The sequence below is a fragment of the Mustela erminea genome, chromosome 17 (genome assembly GCF_009829155.1).
Source record: "Mustela erminea isolate mMusErm1 chromosome 17, mMusErm1.Pri, whole genome shotgun sequence".
NCBI lineage: Eukaryota > Metazoa > Chordata > Mammalia > Carnivora > Mustelidae > Mustela > Mustela erminea.
The window spans coordinates 15,348,072-15,369,175 of record NC_045630.1 but is presented as its reverse complement, the minus strand read 5'-3'; the positions used below and the strand labels follow the sequence as shown (position 1 = coordinate 15,369,175).

The following is a 21,104-nucleotide window of genomic DNA, read 5'->3' as shown; positions in this document are numbered from 1 at the left end:
AACAATGCAAAAATTGTCAGTGTCCCTGGAGGTAGAAAAACAATTATCAGAATAGAATAATCAAAAACATAATTAAAGAAAGGTTAAAAAACCAAAATAAATGAAACCACTGCAAGACTAATAGAAGATCTTCAAACAAAAACAAAGAGACAGGGAGAAGAGGTTACCAATAAAGGAAGAAAAATCAGGCCAGTATCAAACTTCTCCTAACAGCGAATGCCAAAAGACAATGCAGAACTATCTCCAGGGTTGTGATGGGGAAAAGTTGTGATTCTAGAATCTTATATCCGACAAAATTACCTTTCATGCAAGAAAGCCATTTGCAGGCATGCAAATATTTATTTCACTCATGTAGCTTCAGTGAAAAAACAGTCTGACAACTTACATAAGCTAATAATTGTGAGATAAATCCTCATAATAACAAGGTATTTTATGGCATGCTGAATTCTTTCTCTCACAGTTTGAGTGACATATGTTGGATCTTATGGTGGATTATACAACAGTTTAGATGACTGGATCTTGTTGCCTAGGGAATAATGAAAAAAAATAGTTTTTTTTTTTTTTTTCTGTTTTACAGTGGTAAAGCAGCACAGTATATAACAAGTAGCCATCACAAATGACAAGTAGATTAAGGAATGACTTTCTGGATCTTTGAAGTTCATATTGAAAGACCCGAGCCATTGTTTTTAGTTTTTAATTTGGAAGATTAATAACCTATCCAATGGCAAGTATCTTAGGCCAACCAGCTCAAATTTATAGTATCTTTAAGGATGATGTTAAGTATTTCTAAAAAATCAGTGATTTTGATAGGATATCAACTATGTCAACTATATCAAGGAAGTACACACAGGAACATGGCTACAAGGAAATGTAGTCATAGACAGTTACTTCTCTTTTTTATAGTTTTCTGCATTTTTCTTTCTATCAATCATATTGATCTTTTTTCAATTGAAAAAAAGATCAATCTATATCTGCAATTTGATTAACAAAATAATCACAATCATGATTTTTTAAAAAAATAAGCATAACAGAAGGACTGTTAAAAAGTGATAGTGGATCAAAGAAATGGGAAATCATATATATATATGTGTGTGTGTGTGTGTGTGTGTGTCACATAACATTTAAACAGCAGTGTTGCATTGTTCCTAGTGACAAAAACTAATGACCATCAAAGTGGCAGAGATACAATGTATCATTAAAATGGAATACTATGCAGCTGATAAAATAAAGATCTTTAGGAAGTAATAAGAAAAAATTTTTCAAGACCATTATTATGCAGAAATAGCAAAGCAGAGAACAGCTTTCACTTGTAACATAAAGGACACTGTATATGTTAATTACACACCGACACACCCCCACACACCCAAATGATGTTCAGAATAATATGTAACAGTGGTTGACTGTAGAGGATGAGATTGGGGGTCAGCTGCAGGCAGGACACTTCGCTGTCACTCTATAATTTTTAGATTGCTTATTTGTTTCTCATGCATTTGTTTAATCATGTACATGTACTTCTTATTAAATTTTTAAGTAAAGGTATATAGCTTTTGATTTTAAGTGAGCATACCATGAATTCCTCACTATTTTCATGCCCAGTATTGTTCCACAAAAGAGTATTATTTTTTTCTATACTGACATAAACAAAAATCTTGAGTTGCCTTGATTTATATCTTTCCTAGAGTTTCTATGAAGTTTGAAAGGCAATTAGCATGGTACATCCTTAGACTTTGAGCAAACATTTATAAAAGTGAGCAGGAAACATTGCAGAAAGACATAGAATTTTATGAAACATAATTTATAATCAGGTTTATGCTGTTTTTTTCTTTTGAATATTATCCATATTAAGGGTATCTTTATTATAACAATCTCCTTTCTATTATCATAGGCCTGCAATTTCTACCCCCTACTATCTCTCCCAAGGAAAATACATGGGCTCCTTTTCCCGACACTTAAATTTCATTTTCTTAAATTATTTCGCCAATTTCTTAAATTATTTCTGAATTTTTGAAATGCAGAATGTCATGGGTTGGGATCGGTGGCACGCTAGTGTTCTAGAATAGAACATTTACTTATCATGTTTACAAAAAACAACTCAGAATACACCAGAGTTTGGGACAACTGAGACTACCTGCCATTATAATATCACTTAGAACTCAGCAATTGGATAAGATTTCCTTCTTTTGAGAACTGTAATTTCTCATGGTTTCCTTCTGAGCACAAGCCTCAGTTCTCCAAGCAATTATTTAGTATGATCATACTGCTGTTATGTCTTCTAATATGGTGTTTTCCCTCAATTTTGGAAGTACCCCCCAAATTACATTTTATAGCCTGAATATTATCTAAGCCAATGGTTTTAAACCTTTTTAAGGATTATGGACCCCTCTGAGAATCTGATACACACTGTGGACCCTCTCTCCAGGAAGCATGATTATAAACCTTAAAGCTCATCCACACACCTTCCAGAGTTCACAGAACTTGAGTCACAAGTCTATGTCAACCTTCATTGGACAATGAGGGGACAAAGCCAGCATATTCTTGAAAAAGGATCAATATTTTGTACATAGTTGTACAGCATTATTAAATATACTATTCTTTGAGTGTTCATAAAGTGCTGTGAGGTAGCAAGTACATTTATTATTATTCACTTATTAGGAAACCACTTAGAACGTTCACATGAGGACACAACTCAGAAAATTTCAATGATGTAGCCAAACTCACATGATAAATAAATATTAGAACCAAGTCTCAAATCTAGGGCTTCTCTTTATCAACTCTATCCTTTTTCCTTGCTTTACACTCTTTCCTTTAGTTCACTGGTTTTTTTTTTTTCTGTAAAGGGCCAGATAGTAAATACTTTCAGCTTTGAGGGCCTCGGGACCTCTGTTATAGCACAAAGCCAGCCAAAGACAATACTAAAATGAAGGGTGTGGTTGTGCTCTAATAGTTACATAACAGGTGGCAGGTCAGATTTTGCCCACAGGTCGTAGTTTGCTGACCCCTGCATTATTTTGCCTCTACATCGAAAACAACTTAGTCTTTTAATTTATTTTCCCAGTTTTAATGTTTTTATCATCATGATTTTGATCAGGTTACAAGATCATTACTAAAATGCTCTACATGCTAATGGAATCCCTAAATAATATCACCAATAACAGCAAAATTTCTGCCTAAAAGCTAAAGTGAGAATTTTACATATCAATTTTTATTTTAACTTTGAGATAGTTTCACTGATGAAACCATTATATAGGGAGGTGGTTTGGGAACACAATAATCATACAATAGGAGCCAATATTACATGGGGGGAAAAGTCCTATTCTAGTGATGGTGTTAAAAGAGACAAAGTTTGGGAAAGCAAATTAAAATATAAAATATATTTTCTTATAATGTTTAGTTTGAATATCAAGTAACCTTTAAAAGAGGGGAATTTAATGAGTATATTTGTTTATGGTATTAATTAGGGCTATCACCAAATATCTGGGTTCTTCTGGGGTCAGGGTAGGACTGCATTTCCCCACTCAGCCTCTTAAAAGTTAGGTTGGCCAATGTCACCTGAGTGAAAATAATGTGTGCACTGACATGAAACTTGATCAGCCAGTGTGTAGCTTCCCATGCTCTGCTCCCTAGGCCAAAGGAAAGGATAGGAAAGGACACTGACCAAGGAAGAGCCATTCCCCTGTCTCTGAGCACGAACATGGGGTGGGGTCCTCCTGTCAATCCACACTGAATATACAGTATGAATAAAAAATCACCTTTTATTTTGCAAAGCTACCAAGATATGGGAATTGTTTGTTACAGAAAATAACTTAACACACCCTAACTAATATAAAAGCATACATGTTTAAAAATCCTATAGAAAACAGATTTACACAAATATTAATTTTTATGATACTCAGATAATAGGAACACCTCAATGGTACATTATATATTATTTTGATGATCACACTTTGGGCTATCTATGGATCACTTAAATAACCAATCAAGTCACTTCTTTAAATTAAATACATGAAGTTAACTTACAATTACATTCACTCCATGAAGTACCTGGTCAGATCTGGCACTTAGCATTGTGAGAATAATGGGTTTGAGCAAATCTTACTAAGTTATGTGAAGGCAAACATTTATGTATTATTATAAGAATGAAAATGTATGCATTCAAGGTTTAAACAAAAATGTATTTCTTTTTCTGTTAACATTACTAATACAAATAAATGTGCAAAAATAATATTGGCTTATTTTAATAATTAATAAAAATTACTCTAATAAAATCAGCTTACTTTAAAATAATATACTGTCATTCAGGATGCAAAGTATTTTCACATACATAATCTTATTTAACTCTCCAACAACTCTGGGAAAAATACAAGCCCAACTGACACATGAGAAAATTAAGGCTCAAGAATACCACCTTAGCTAGTGGCAAAAACAAAAACCTGAACTGGATATCACCTTACACCAGTTAGAATGGCCAAAATTAACAAAACAGGAAACAACATGTGTTGGAGAGGATGTGGAGAAAGAGGAACCCTCTTACACTGTTGGTGGGAATGCAAGTTGGTGCAGCCACTTTGGAGAACAGTGTGGAGATTCCTCAAGAAATTAAAAATAGAACTTCCCTATGACCCTGCCATTGCACTCCTGGGTATTTACCCCAAAGATACAGATGTAGTGAAAAGAAGGGCCATCTGTACCCCAATGTTTATAGCAGCAATGGCCACGGTCGCCAAACTGTGGAAAGAACCAAGATGCCCTTCAACAGACGAATGGATAAGGAAGATGTGGTCCATATACACTATGGAGTATTATGCCTTCATCAGAAAGGATGAATACCCAACTTTTGTAGCAACATGGACGGGACTGGAAGAAACTATGCTGAGTGAAATAAGTCAAGCAGAGAGAGTCAATTATCATACGGTTTCACTTATTTGTGGAGCATAACAAATAGCATGGAGGACATGGGGAGTTAGGAGAAGGGAGTTGGGGTAAATTGGAAGGGGAGGTGAACCATGAGAGACTATGGACTCTGAAAAACAATCTGAGGGGTTTGAAGTGGCGGGGGGGTGGGAGGTTGGGGTACCAGGTGGTGAGTATTATAGAGGGCACGGATTGCATGGAGCACTGGATGTGGTGAAAAAATAATGAATATTGTTTTTCTGAAAATAAATTAATTAATAAAAAATGCAAAAAACAAAACCAAAACAAAACAAAAAAACAAACCTGAACTGGATTTTCTGCAGTGACAACTTATATTCCTTCTACTGTATCGTTTCTTTAAAAAACAGGGAGAAATACTTTCATCCTAAACTGTACTGCAGGAATAAAGTTGCGTAACGTAGCTACCTAAAAAAGTTCAGCACATTATTTAATTGTAGTACAATGTATATTAGGAGTTTATGCCCACATCTCTTTTTTTATTTAAAGCATAACTTCCATGATCTACAGATGCCACTGAAATTAACTATGAAAACATGCATTCTTCAAATAAGCTACTTGGGCAGATTAGTACTTATTTCATATCTCCTCTTTCCTTTTTTCTTCTCTTGCTACTTACCCTTGGAAATTTCACTTTGTTAGCATCGCCAAAGAGGGGAACCTAAGCTTAGAAGGAAGAGGTCCAGCACGCTGACTAAATTTGCCCCCATAGTTGTTTTCGTTTTAACAATAAAGTTGAAAGGGGGACAGTTTAAGATTAGTAATTAGTGTTACTATTTAGTACGAGAAATGAGTTATAAATTAGTTACTAATCAGTAATTAGTAATTAGTGTGCATTTTTGGATGAACCATGACTTTTTGATTGTTCATATAATCAATACTTCCCCCAATGGTATGTTAGAACTAAGAGTTGGCTGCATGAAATTACAATTTGAGGTTAGAGTAGTATTTGTAATGTGGTTCACGTGCACTGCCGCCACCATACTCACACATGAACATCATCTGGGCCAGGTACTTCTTTTGTAAATATCATGCTACACTTATAGTACCACATAAATAACAAAGCCGATTGTCCAAGAGTAAGCTTGCACAGGTCTAAAAAATTTCATATACATACACGAAGGACTGGGAAGACAACAAATATGTAGCATAATTACTAGCTGCAAGCAGACAGGTCCAGATAAATACTGTAATGTTCCTTCTTTATCAAATGAAATATTTGAGACAGTTACAAAAAGTATTTTTCCGATAATCATCTCACTTAGTTTTAGTCTCATTCAGAGCAATACCTGCATACATGGTGGTTGGTCAAATGCTCTATAGAATCTATAATCCATGACCAACAGTGCTACATGTCAACGGTAGCATGGAAAGAAATGGAAAATGGAAAGAAATAGATTCTGAATTTATTCAGGGCATGAACTTCATGGCCACTGCTTGCTTCTAATTTGGGGGTAATTTCTTGATCACATTTGATAGTGATGGCTTTCCAGAAGATTAAAAATACATTATTGCAAACTTCCCCAAAGTATGAAGAAATATATAAAAGTTTTGTTGGTTTGGTTTTTTAGAACACAAGCAATTCCTGACTTGAACATAGCCAAGAAATGAATGGCCCCAATGCTGATACCATAGCCAGCAACCCCTTCTCTGGGCCCTCCAGTTTCTGTCAGATCTGTACTACCTTGCTATGAGTTTTCCTACTACCAAAAACAAACAAAAATGCTTCCTCACTCCTGGGAAGATTATATCCCTCATGCTGCCTAATCCCCGTACAGTCAGCACAGGATTCTGAGAATGAGGGGCTCTAAATTGAACTTGTGACTGATGTAACATACATGTGCCAATGAGAAAGGATGACTATTTCATTATTGCTTTGGAGTCTATAATGTATTTATGCAATAATCCTGCTTTATTTCCTGTCAAATGTAATTTTGTACTCTGCCAACTTAACTACCATGCATGAGGCATTTTCTCTGAGAAATACATGTTAATTTAGGAAATAAATGAACCTAGGTGAAGATTTCAAATGGCAGGAAAATATGTTAATATCCTGAGATAGGCTTTATTTTCATTAATTTAGGTGGATGGGAAGAGAGACAGAATCAAAGACCCAAAACAACTTCTTAATTCCAACATCTGTATTTGAAATGCACAACACCAGAATTACATAATTTGGAAAAATGAACATCCACTTCAACAAACTGCCATAAAGAAAAATGCAAGGATATTGCAGGGTCAGTGCTAGAAGTTACCTCCCAAGACTATTTGCCTTTTAAGCTGCCTGAAAGAGTTTAACTTTCCTTTAAAATGGGTTTTTCTAGGGGCACTGGGTGGCTCAGTCAATTAAGCATCTGACTCTTGATTTGGGCACACTTTATGATCTCAGAATCATGAGATCGAGCCTGGTGTGGGGTTTTGGACTCAGCTACCCCCTCTAAAAACAAATAAATAACAGTATCCAGAATCTAATCTGCAGTTCTCTGAGAACAGCCAAAAGACTAGTGAAATGCCACAGAATTATGAGTGTACTAAATTAATAAGGTAACACCCAACACCCAAACCTGCACCACCCCCTGGGAGAAAGTTCTCTGTCAAATTCTACACGCCTGCTTCAAGTCTATTCATTTCCAAGTTCAGATAGTGGTTTCATGAAATCACAACACTGAACAGAAAATACTCTTACAAGTTTCCCCTCACTCTTGAAGGTATAGTTTCCTACCATGTCCAACAGAAATGGTAAATTTCCTGCTGAAGACACACAGAGGACTTCAGTTTTCAATATACCCTCCGCCTTTCCGGTATCGATCTGTCTGTTTGGAACTTCTTGCAACAGTTCCCCTAAACCTTAATTTTTTTCTTTCTTTTTTGGGTTGTTGTTTATTGTTGTTCTTTTTCTAATCAATTAAGCATTGTGTTATCAACAAGCCAAACGGGTGTGCCGTTAAGTCTGTGACCATTCCCATAACAGCTTTAACAATTCAATAGAGGGTTAAAAGGAAACTGAAAGTTCTGGTGGCTGGTTCGAAATACAGGAAAAATAAATACAGACGCTACATAACTGATTTCAATCTCTAGACTCAAGGAATAGGAAACAAGAGTCCTTTGTAAATAGGAGAACTGCGACTCCAAAAATGTCTTCCCAAAGTCTCAGCGTGATGCTTTGGGATCTCACAGTTGCTAGGGACCATAGTGGGGCCCTTGTTATCTGCATTCTGATGCTCAGAGACCATGACTGAGTGATAAACTTGGGCAAATCCTGGCTCAGGCATTCCAATTTACTTTCCGCTGGGGATAATTTCATTATATTTTAATGCCTCCAGGTAATCAAATCATCTGACATTTTATTCCGATACTTAAACTGAACTCAAAATAGAATCCAGTTGTCCATTACATCATTTTTGCCAACAGCTTGTCCTAGAGTTTAGGGGATTTCTTATTAGTTTTAAAATAACTTAAAACAGAAGACACAAAGAGTCCCCCTTCAGCACGATGCTCAGGGATTAGTATATTTCCATGTAAGCTTTCTTTTTTTAATCCTGTGTCTGTTAAGGTGGCAGTGAGGAGGGTAAAATAGGGACAGATACATGCTTTACCCTCCTTCCGGCCACCTCCTTAGTTCAAGGCAACGTCTTCGCTCAGAGGGATAAATGGGATTACCTTCTTCACTTTTTAAAAGATTATTTTGGTGGGGGGGCAAAGGGAGAGGGAGAGAGAGAAGCTTAAGCAGGCTCCCCATTGTGTGTGAAGCCCTATGCGGGCCTTGATCTCAAGACCCCGAGATTACGGTCTGAGCTGAAATCAAGAGTCAGATGCTCAATGGACTGAGCCACCCAGACACCTCGATGGGATCACAGTCTCACCGGTCTTCTTGCTTCCCTCATACCCTCCAAATGTCAGCTGAGTCACATCTTCCCCGTCTTGTGCTTAAATCCTTCAGTGGCTTCCCACTGCATTCAGACTGTTGCTATGACGTGCCGAGTCCCACATGCCCTGGCTCCTCTTAATCTTGCTAACCTTGCTTCTTCCTCCAGGTCCTGCCACAGGGCCTCACCTGTAGTTCTTGAATATGCTCACATCTGTCCCACTCAGGATCTTCGCTATTGCTGGCCCTCTGCGTGAACACATCGTTGCGCTCTGCGCTACCTCGCTGATCTCTTCTCCTGCTTCCGGTTTTAGCTTCCATGTTGCCTGCTCAGAGAGCTCCTAAATCAGTCTTCTTTAGATCATGTCCCACTCCCTGCTTTGGCTCGTTGATCTACTGTCTAACACCACACATGAACTTCCTGGGTAGCATTTATTGTCATCCGCAATGGTCTTGCTTTTTTTCATGTACTGATTGACCATTGGTCTCGTCAGCCCTAATGAGAGCTTCAGGAGGGAGCCCATCTACCTTGCATTCCTAGTCTGTCTGAACTAAAGAATAAACAAGCCAATGTTGGGGGGAGGGTTACAAAAACGAAGCTACCACATAGAACACAACGTAGGAAATCTTGGCCATTTTTAAACTCTCTTCTCTTCACAGGATAGACTAGCGCTGCAGAAGAGTTGCAAGCCTGCTTCTTAAATATTCATTTCAATGTTCAACTTGTATTAGTCACCAAGGCCTGTTGATTCTTGCATCTAATTACTTCAGCATCGTGTCTTCCTCCTCTCTTCTTGCAACACCAACTCCAACCATCCTGGTCCAGCCTCCCATGCCCCTTCCGGGGGTCACTGGGATGGGTTCCTAATTGCTGCCTCCACCATCTGTCTCCGCACATCCTCTTCTTGACAGATGCATCTTCTAATGTCACTTTTAACCTGTCACTTCGCTTTCCAACAACAGCAACAACAACAAAACCCCAAACCAACCCATGTTCTATCTTATTATAGTAGGTCTCAGGAATCACATTATATTCAACCGTATCCTTCCCAGCTGAATTGGTCAATAGTATTTCCCGCTACTCTTTAAACAATTCCTGTAGCCCATTTAAATACTTACTTTTCTATCCCCAAAATAAACCAAGCTCAGGTCACTCTCTGTATTCTTGTTCAGTCAGCTCTGTCATGACTTGGAGGCCCTTTTCCCCTCCATTGATCTAAACCAAAACGTTTCCTTCAAAGCTATAGCTGAAATCCAACTTCTCTCATTAGACCTCTCCTCCTAGCTCCAGCCCACATATACTTTCCTTTTTCTCAATTCCTAAACCATTGTTTGAACCACTGTTCCATACAACATTTGATTATACAAGACTTAGCTCTGTTATCCTTCAGTTACTTCATAAGTGTACATTTTCTATCCCAAATTGGGTTGCAAGCAGTGGCTGCGTCCCTTCTATCCTGGCAGTGGCAGAAGTAGCACTGATCCAACAGGAGCCACTCATGCTGACTTACTGATTTACATGGTCCTGATGAGGCGTCCCTTTGACCACAAACAACAATTTTAGATAACTTGCGATCCCCAAACAGAACATAATTTTTTTTAAGATTTTATTTATTTATTTGAGAGAGAGACAGTGAGAGAGAGCATGAGCGAGGAGAAGGTCAGAGGGAGAAGCAGACTCCCCATGGAGCTGGGAGCCCGATGCAGGACTCGATCCCGGGACTCCAGGATCATGACCTGAGCCGAAGGCTCAACCAACTGAGCCACCCAGGCGCCCCAGAACATAATGTTCTTGGCCCTAATCTGTCCACACAAACTCCCAATACCTAGAATGTTCCCTTTCCACCTTCATTCACCTGGGAAACTCCTAATTCTCTTCCAGGTCTCAACTGGGACACATTTCCTAAGAAAAGGAAAGTACTGTCCCTTCCTTACCCATCCTCCTATCCTGGTGTCTACCTAAAGTGTAGTTCCTATAGATTCCCATTAAATACTCTTAACCCATAGCATGTAGTACTCTATATTATAAATGACTATTCGTATGTGTGCAGCTTTGGGTCAAGTAATTTATCTTTTATCTTGATAGTAGCAGAGTGATGGTGCTGTATTATTTGTTGAATAAATAAATGAACAAACCAGCAAAACAGCTGGCACTAAAATCTGTTGAAAGAGCTAAGAATGTAGTATAATAGGTATCAATTTAGTGTTACATAATTTACAACAGGCCACAGTTCATACCATTGAATGTTTATTTGTTATTAGTTCCAATTGTTAAGCATCCACTATGGGTCAAGCATGGGGATACAGAAAAGACTCCAACACATAAAATCCCGAACCTCAGAGAACGTGCATCTCACTAGGTGAGGTGGGCAGGAGTACAGTGTTTGCTCCGAGGTAGAGAGCACAGAGACAGAAGGCTTCTTTCTGCAAGGATGCTGACACTGAGACAATGCCGCCTTGGACCAAAATGGTGGCAGTTTGAATGGTTGTGTGGTGGTTACATTATGGATGTACTTTAAAGTCAGAGCCAACAGAACTGATTGATAGACTGTAAATCAGGTCTGAGGGAATGAGATTATAGTCTGTGCAGCTGTGGAATGGAACTTGTGCAGGGTTTGGAAGTGTATGATTTTGGAAAGAGTTTGCAGATATATAAAGAAAGTTTCTAAAATTAGGCCTTAAATTTTAATAATCTGTTTCGTATAGTTGAACTTTCTTTGGACATATTTCCCATGAACAGCAAGAGCCTCTGTGGCTTCTTAGACAAATTGATAATGCCAAATAGATGAATCTTGGACAGCAGCAGCTAATGCAGCCCTGGGAAGCCTCACCTATACCATGCTCTCCATAAAAGCCACTGCAATTTTTCCTCCAAAACTGTCTCAAATTCTTTCTTTAAATGACTAATACAATGCAGCTAGCGCTAGAGGTTACAATTTCTGAGATTGCTAAAAACCACGTCAAAGCTCACACGGTTATGATCATGATGAAGATTAATAATTATACTTTGAATTCTACTGAATGGTGATTTGGATGTCAAATGGACCCATATGCAAGAGGCAAAATTTTTGCCCTGTCCTGGACCATGATCTAGTCTAAGGTCAGAGGATATGACCTTGACCTGGGAATAAAATAACGTGGAGGAAATGTGGGTGACCTGGAATGACTTAATCCACCTAAAACTAAAGTCTGAGATAGAACAGGAGGCGATTTGGGCTGTCAGAAGCTACCTACACAACTGGAATAATCAGCTCCTATGCTTAATGGCTATAATTTGGGGTAAGGCTGGTAATAATGGTTTATTTTTTTCATGTGTGGAAGTATATGTCTGCAAAACTTACTGAATTTGGGATTCAAAAAATGAGACTGTTTACAAACACATGATGCAACCGTAAGTCAGTATAATGACTAAGTCTCTTGCAGAATAATTCAGCGGTGGTCATGAGGAGTTAGAACCTGAACTTTTGAGTTTTCATGGGGCAGAAGCAAACCATTCTCACTCGGTCTGTGAGGTTCCCCCCCCTTCTAGACTCTAAGTAGTTTATACAATAAACAGTTATTTCCATAGTAGAAATGGGCCAAGACGTCTAAGCTCCAAAGTTAACCTGTTATTATGGTTAGAAGTCAAGGTTGCCATTCCTCCAGGTTTTCACAGCCACACCAATTCTGACCTCGCTGGTGGAAATGTAAGAGTAAATATAGTTCCTTGACCTCTTCACAGAGGCAACAATCAACATGTTCAGGTATTGATTTCACTGGCACGTGACCAAGTACAAAGAGGCATTACAGTGGATTCGGGTAATTCCAGGACTCTACAAATGTTTCTCAAAGGAAAATTTTTTTTATTAACATATAATGTATGATTAGCCCCAGGGGTACCGGTCTGTGAATCATCAGGTTTACACACTTCACAGCACTCACCATAGCACATACTTTTCCCAGTGTCCATGACCCCACGACCCTCTCCCTCCCCAGGCAATCCTCAGTTTGTTCTGTGAGATTAAGAGTCTCTTATGGTTTGTCTCCCTTCAAAGGAAAATTTTAAGCAAGAGTTCATCCATATACTGTCTGTGTCCTCTTATTTAGGAGTTGATATAAAGCACTGATTTGAAGACATTACCTACTTCGTAATTTATCAATGGCATCACATACTAAAATGAAAACTTTAAGAATCATAATTCACACCCCAAAATCAGACACCAGGCCCCTAGGAGGAAATCTCCTCAAAAGCACACGTAGAAGGGAAGAATTCTTCCTCCACTTCAAATTCCTTCATAACTGAGATGAGTCATTTCCTTCCCTATCTTGAAAATTATGCTTTAAACCCACCTCCTTCCCTGAAAAAAGACAGCTGTAACTCTTCCCAGTCCCCACAGTGTGGCACAGTGATTTTCACTATGGGGTCTGTATTTATAGCCTGTGGATATTTCTTAGGCACTGAATGACTAACTACCAGAAGCAAAGTCATGTATATATACCCATTCTGTTTCCAAGAAGGTGCTGAGTGTATGCATCGTCAATCCAAAAAGAGACTGTGCTCCAATATGTGGTCCTTTTTACATGACAACAAACATGAATAGAAGGCAAACAGCAAGGGCTTAAATTTAAATTATTCTTGTAATCCTCATATTTCAATGTTGATTTTTTTATACATTTGCGCTATTGCAAAAACAATGTATTTTCTTTAAAACCCCTGAATTCATTATAATAGACAAGCATATAAGAACAGGAACAATCCTTTGAAATGTGACTTAAAATTTGCAAATTGAAAAAAGTGATCTCAAATAAGAACTTCACAAAAAGAATGTCAAAACCGTACTTAAATCGTTTCTTTCTACACTAAAAAAATCAAAGATGCAGGAAAATCTGAAACTACTTGTCCCCCCCACCCCAAACCATCATTTCAAGCCATTTCTTGACATTACTATCCATTAGTCAAATGTCTCAAATGCTTTGCTCTGGGTTCACATGCATTTTAAACTTAATTTAGTATTCTGGTACAATAATTCATTCCCATCATTCCTTTGTTCAACATTTAAACCCTCTCTTCAAAATCAATTTACTATAATCTAGCTTTCTACCTTCCATAGACCAATTTGACCAACTGTAAAAGCAAAATTCAAACATGAAGTTTAGCTCACAAGCTGCACCAAAATTAAAAAACAAAATAAGTTGTCTCCTACCTATAGTTGTTATAACAGTGCCAGCAAAGAAGAAGGAACTTCCCAAATCCCAGTGACTGATTTGATTGGAGGTGTTTCCTAAAGGTATAATCCCTGCATTTATTGCTGCCACTATTTGCTGCAAGTTTAAAAAGAAATTCATCAGTACACATGAATCACATGGAGGCATCAAACAGTGTATATTTCATCCCAGTTGACGAATTAGACAAAGAGAATCCAGTTTAAGGCTTGGTTTTCCAATTGAAGTATACAATATAGATTAAGGCTTTATACTAAAGAATGTAATAAGATAAATAAGAAAATGGTATGGATATCAAGTGAATGGATCTGTATGGAACATATCATTTTGTACCATATTTTATCATATTGTATCAATATGCGTTTGTAGCTCATCCATTAACCTCTTCAGTGACTTATTTAAATTAACTACTAAATACAGCCATGATTTTTAGTCAGCACCCCAGAGTTAAAAAATCTGATTGCAAACTTACAAGTTAAATAATATATAATAGCTTCCTCACAGAGCAAGTGTTTACAAAGTGCTCATCATTTTGAATGTTAAACATATGCAGCCAAGCCTGGGTTGTGTATAAGTGTACAGTGTATTTATCAATAAGGTCCAACAAAACAGGCTAAGATAAGAAGCAAAGGCAAAAACAATTTACTATCATACTTCAGTTAGTCCATGTGTATCTAGAGTTTCAGAATCTCTGCAGACTTTTTATAAGTTCTATGGCAATAGAATTGTCACAGCATCACCAAAATACCACCAAAGATCCACAGATGACAATCACTCAGCAACATTCATATAGGGACACTCAGATCTGGATGCCGTCTTGAATAGTTCAGAAAGACAAAAAGACGACATTATAATCCCTTCCGTCATCAGATGTTGAGCAGAGGAGGGGAATATCCAGAAGCACAAAACATAGAAGAGAATATGTTAGGAGAAAATTGGGTAGTAAAAGAGAGACATACAGATTGTAGGAAAAGATGTTTCTGCATATAGTTTCAGAAATCTTTATCATTTAATTTCCAGATTTTAAAATTGGAAGGAGCATCATCTGATAGGCAAGGAAAGTGAAGACCAAGAAAGATAAAGTGACTTGTTTAAGGTTAGACTACTGGTAAATGGACAAAAACCACACTGTGAAGGTGGGGGCACGACCCCCAGGAAGTTACTGCCAGAAGGAAAAGAGCATGTAATCCAGAATGGAAACGCAATATAAAATTTCATTTGTCTGATCTGTTAACCCTATAAATTAAAACTTCAATAGTTCTGTATAAAGTTAATTGAATGGTAATGCTATTTAAAACACTTTAACAGTAATATATTTACTGTAAAAAATTAGGAAAATACAGAAAGGCATATTCTCTATTTTTATTTAATATTTTTCTATGTATAGTTTTTTTGTCATTACCATATTAACTTAATCCCTGCCAGATACGTAGATGTATATGCTGTTCTAAAATTTCTTATTATGAAAAGTGCTGCTGCAAACATATTTAAGTATAAATATTTTTTCATTTCTGAATATTTCATTGAGACTGCTCGAAATAAATTTGTCACATTAAATATTGTGAATATTTTAATACACATAATTTATAATATCAAGTAGCTATCCCGGAAGATTGTTACAATTTACAGTTGCCCCTGCAATGATTTACAAATGCTTAGCAATGCTATTAGCCCTAATATTAATATTTTATCTTTAGTGAAATTATAAGAATTGTTTACATTTATAAATCCTCTATTGTGAGTGAAGTTAAATGAAAAAGCTTTATTGATTATACATTAAATGCATATAAATATAGATATACGCACATATATGCACAGTGCACAATGAAGCTATGAGATATCTGATTTTTTTTCACCTGACTCTCTATTGTAACTTTAATAATGATAAGGCAGGCCTCTCTATTCTTTTAAAAATGTTTTGTGTAGCTACTAATCTATTTTTTTTAACATTTTATTTAGTTATTTGAGAGAGAGAGCATAAGAGGGGAGAAGGTCAGAGGGAGAAGTAGACTCCCCCATGGAGCTGGGAGCCGGATGCGGGACTCGATCCTGCAACTCCAGGATCATGACCTGAGCCGAAGGCAGTTGCTTAACCAACTGAGCCACCCAGGCGCCCTACTCATCTATTATTCTTGTGTAGACTTTAGAATCGCTTAATTAAATTTTACAGAAACTTTCATTCCCACATGTTTAACATATTTGCATTATTTGGATATATATGAAACTCATAAGTTAATTAATGAAACTGAACATTATTGTAATAGTGAAACTTCCTATCACAGAATATGGTATGCATCTCCATTTATCAAGTCCCCTTTAATATCCTGAAACAGAGTACTTTTATATGCTTCCTGTAGGTCTGTAAGGTTATTCTTAGGCATTCTGCTTTCTCACCTTTTGAATTATAACTGGTTATTGCTGCTGTATACACAAATACACATTGCCCATTCTCTGCACTAGCAGTGCTCAAATTCTTTTTATCTCAAAACCACTTTGCAGTGTCAAAAATTACTGATGACATCAGGGGTCTTTTGTATATGTGAGTTATAACTATTGACATTTACTATATTTACTAAAATTTCTAATTTTCAAAATTTTAATTTGTGTAAAAATAGCAAGAAGGCCATTATATGTTAATATAAATAACCAAATTTTGGGGCACCTGGGTGGCTCAGTAGGTTAAGCCGCTGCCTTTGGCTTGGGTCATGATCTCGGAGTCCTGGGATCGAGCCCCACATCGGGATCTCTGCTCAGCAGGGAGCCTGCTTCCTCCTCTCTCTCTGCCTGCCTCTCTGCCTGCTTGTGATCTCTGTCAAATAAATAAATAAAATCTTTAAAAAAAACCCCAAATTTTATGAAGACAATTGTTTTCCAAAATCAAAAAATATTTAGTGAGAAGAGAGGAATTGTTTTATAAATCTCTTCAATTTCCAGGGATGCCTAGGTGGCTCAGTTGGTTAGCTGCCTTCAGCTCAGGTCATGATCCCGGGGTCCTGGGACTGAGCCCCATGTTGGGCTCTCTGCTCAATAGGGAGCCTGCTTTTCCTTCTCCCTCTGCCTGCCACTCTGCCTATTTGTGATCTCTCTGTCAAATAAATAATATCTTAAAAAGAGAAAAGGGGGACAACTGGGTGGCTCAGTCAGTTACATGTCTGTCTTTGGCTTACATCATGATCTTGGGGTTCTGGGATGGAGCCCCACTCCCATACCCAGCTCCCTGCTCAGTGGGGAGTCCACTTCTCCCTCTCCCTTTGCCTACTCCCCACCCCGCCCACCCCATGCTCTCTGGCTCTCTGTCAAGTAAATAAATAAAACCTTTAAAAAAAATTCTTAAATTTCTGGATTAGTAGAAAACAGATTCAATTATATGCTTCTGCATTCAGCTTACTAGAAAGCACATCGCATAGCTTCTGAAAAATGAGACAAGGGGAGTGGAAAGGAAAATCATCTTAGTATTTTCAAGAAAATATCTTTGACCTCATCAGACCTCTGAGAATGTCTTGGAATAACATCTTGAGAACCACTGCTGTATACTGAAATTTTTTTTATTTGATTTTGTTTTGTATCTGGAGAACCAAAGTAAGCAAGCTTATAGCTCTACAAATAATGGTATTTTACCTCTTCATCTTCCAAAAGTTATGTTCTATTACCTTTCATCCCTTATTATGTTGGTCAGTATTTCCAGAGCAATGTTAAAAAAAAAAAAAAAAGCAGACTTCTTTGTTTTTATGTAGCATTTAAATTCCTCAATGTTTTAGTGTTTTATCATTAAATATATTGACTATTGGCAAGAAAATGGTATTTAATTAAATAATTACAAGAGCAAGCAAGTAAAAAGGACTGATAAGTGAAACTGGAATATCTAAAAATGTCTTTGGAAATATTTTCAGGTAACAATAAACACAAGGGAGGTGTATATAAACATTGTAAGCGCAGACTGGTAATCGCTAGCTTTGCAACTCACAAGAAAACTAATGCTGTCAGTAAAAATACCAAGGAGAAGGAGGGTGGATTTAGATACATTTAAATACACTGTAATTACATTACAAAAAAGGTATATTTTTATACATTTTAGACATTTCTTCAACATATTCATTTATTCCAAAACATTTATCAGTTGTTTATAATGCTAAGCAATGGGGAAACAACAGAGAAGTTAAAAAAAAAAAAAAAAAGGTGACTTATTTTTAAAAGATTTTATTTATTTATTTTTCAGAGAGAGAGAGAGCGCACAAGCAGGAAGAGTAGCAGGCTCCACACCGAGCAAGTAGCCTGATGTGGGACTCGATCCCAGGACCCTGGGATCATAACCTGAGCCGAAAGCAGATGATTAACCAACTGAGTGACCCAGGCATCCCAGGTGACATAGTTATAAATGAGAAAGGACAAGGCATGTCTTTAGAATCCACCCCATTAGATACAATTATTTTATTGATTAGAAGCAAGCTAATTTCTCCAGCAATTGACTTAAAACAGCCTACATGGCCAGCACCATTATTTTAGCCAGTTCTTTTGTTGTCAATAACGAGGTACAACATTACCCAGACACTTGGATAAAAACCATAAATTAATTAAGTGCAAAAGAAGCAAATGTAGACTTAGAAAAAGTCAAGTCTGGTAATGTGTGGGTTGTAAATAGTTATCACAGAGCTATGATGATTGCAACAGAGGCTTGAGAAGGAACTGGGAATATATCAAGTCACTATGAGAATGAGTCTACCACGAGGCTCTTTATTTGGGAATATTTTTGTGAATTTATTTCATATTTTTGTACAAGATCTCTGGGTCAACATCCGCAGGAAACTGGTTGCCCTTGGCAAGTGTACTCATAGATCTAAGAGTCTTGAATTTCAACATCGGTTCAGGCTGTCAAAGCACTTAACAAATACCTTCGTTAGAACTATTCCTGTATGTACCATATTAGGTGACTAAAGTAACAATCATTTCATCAATAATAAAAATAATAAAATAATAAATAATAAAAATAAAAATAATAAATAATAAAATAATAAAAATTCATTTTTCCATGAAAGGTAACTTCTGTAAACCATCAAGTCATGTTGACAACTTACAAATAAGTCAAATTGGTTAGAGTAAAGGAAATTTGGATCCTATGCATCGAATCCTAACAAAGGATTCCTTGAAGTGTTGATTAAAAAGGGCTTCCCAACTTAAAATCTACAGTAGAAAGAGGATAAGATAATCTTGGCTGGATTCACATTTAATTTTGATCTTTAGTATATAGATAATCACGGAATGTGCATCAAGAAAACGAAGTTGAGGGGCGCCTGGGTGGCTCAGTGAGTTAAGCCTCTGCCTTCGGCTCAGGTCATGAACTCAGGGTCCTGGGATCGAGCCCCATATCGGGCTCTTTACTTGGCGGTGAGCCTGCTTCCTCCTTTCTCTCTGTCTGCCTTTCTGCCTACTTGTGATCTCTCTTGCTGTGTCAAATAAATAAATAAAATCTTTAAAAAAAAAAGAGAGAAAGAAAACGAAGTTGAATCATGGTCCTAGTCAGGGTATGAGTTGAAATTTCATAAATAGAGCTCTAAGAACTCTGTACTCACTGAGATGATAAAGGTAATTACTCAGAAAAGTAATGATGAAAAATGTGAGTTTCCATGACAGTGATGTCTTTAGAACAGAAGTTCACAGAGTTCTACTGTGATTTTGTGCATTCCTGAATTGTAAGAAGTTGTCTCTGTGTCATTTAGCATTTTGGAACTATATTCAGCTTTGACACCAAACACTAATAAGACACACTTATTTGCAATTGTACGAGACTAGCCTTGGAGCACAAGGCAATCACTGGCAATCATGAAAATGTTTCCGTGAGTCCAACGCCTAGGAGCAACTTTTTCATGTGTTATAAAGTACTTGACCAGCTACTGTGTCATTGAAGGAAAATGTGATGAAAATTAAATAATCCCAGGGAAGACCTGAAGAATATATTGTTTTAAAAATAAGTTATATCCTGGATTTTAAAATATAGGTGATACCATAAGTTCTAATCTCGCTTTTTCTCCCATTTACTCTGAGGCTCAGATGTTCACATTCAACAAAACAATACAGAATGTTCCGAATGCCTTCCACAAATTCCTCCTCTGCTCATACCATAATCATGATTTGACTAAAATATATTTTCATACCTATAATCCTAAAAGCAAATTCACACTAATAATTTGGAAGTTTTAAGTAAAAATTCTAAACTACAGGTATTACTCTCTGAGTTACACCAGTGATGTAGGCAAAACTGGTCCAATGACAACTTTTTTAAAAAAAATTTTATTTATTTATTAAGTAATCTCCACACCCAACATGGGGTTGGAACTCACAACCGTGAGATTAAAGTCACAGGCTTTTCTGTCTGAACCAGCCAGGTGCCCTGGCAACTTCTTTTAACTTGGTATTTAAGATTGATCTCATTTTTTTCTCATCTGGAATGAATGAATGTTATTTTCAATAAATTGATATAATGGCCAAGTCCAGTTACAATTACACTGACACCTATATTATTACACAGTTGCTTAAAGAAGAATATAAATATTATCTTGCCAAATTTTTGTAAGAAATGATTATACATCTTTTTTTTTTTTTTTGCCATTATTTCCTTGTGGGGGAACCATGCTCATCCTGAAAGGAACCTAGTCTTTAGGAGAATAATCAAATCACACATTCACAATAACACATCTGAACACTTGAAGTTTGTAAGCAAGATTATTTTTAAGATGCATAATGAGAAAAGCAAAACAATATGATGTTCTCATTGCCAAAGAACTTTGTGAGAAGATATACTGGTAGGCATTATTACTATATATTATTACGCCAGAAAAATAATCACCCATCAATTATATGCAGTAATATAGGAGTACTATTGCCAAACGCTATCATTATTCATCTGATTCTTAACCTTCTGGTTATATATGTCAACACCATGATCACCTAATGTCAGATGATCTGAACTGCTTTGAAAGGCCCTGCTCATAAAACCAGAGATGATCTCAAAATGGCCTTTACTCTTATAGGTTCATAATTCACGAACTGCGCGGTGAAGCCTACGGCACCTTGACTGGCATATTTGAATCAATGAGGAGTCACATTTGTTTAT

At 36.9% G+C, this 21,104-nt stretch overlaps 1 protein-coding gene across 4 annotated transcripts in view; it reads right to left on the bottom strand.

The window, feature by feature from the left end:
- KCNK2 (potassium two pore domain channel subfamily K member 2) overlaps nt 1–21,104 on the bottom strand; it is a 220,112-nt gene that overhangs the window by 97,463 nt on the left and 101,545 nt on the right. For all 4 annotated transcript variants that reach the window (XM_032318920.1, XM_032318922.1, XM_032318921.1 and 1 more), the window contains exon 3: nt 13,978–14,095. In XM_032318920.1, coding sequence (XP_032174811.1) covers nt 13,978–14,095 — 118 coding nt within the window. The remainder of the gene's footprint in view (nt 1–13,977; nt 14,096–21,104) is intronic.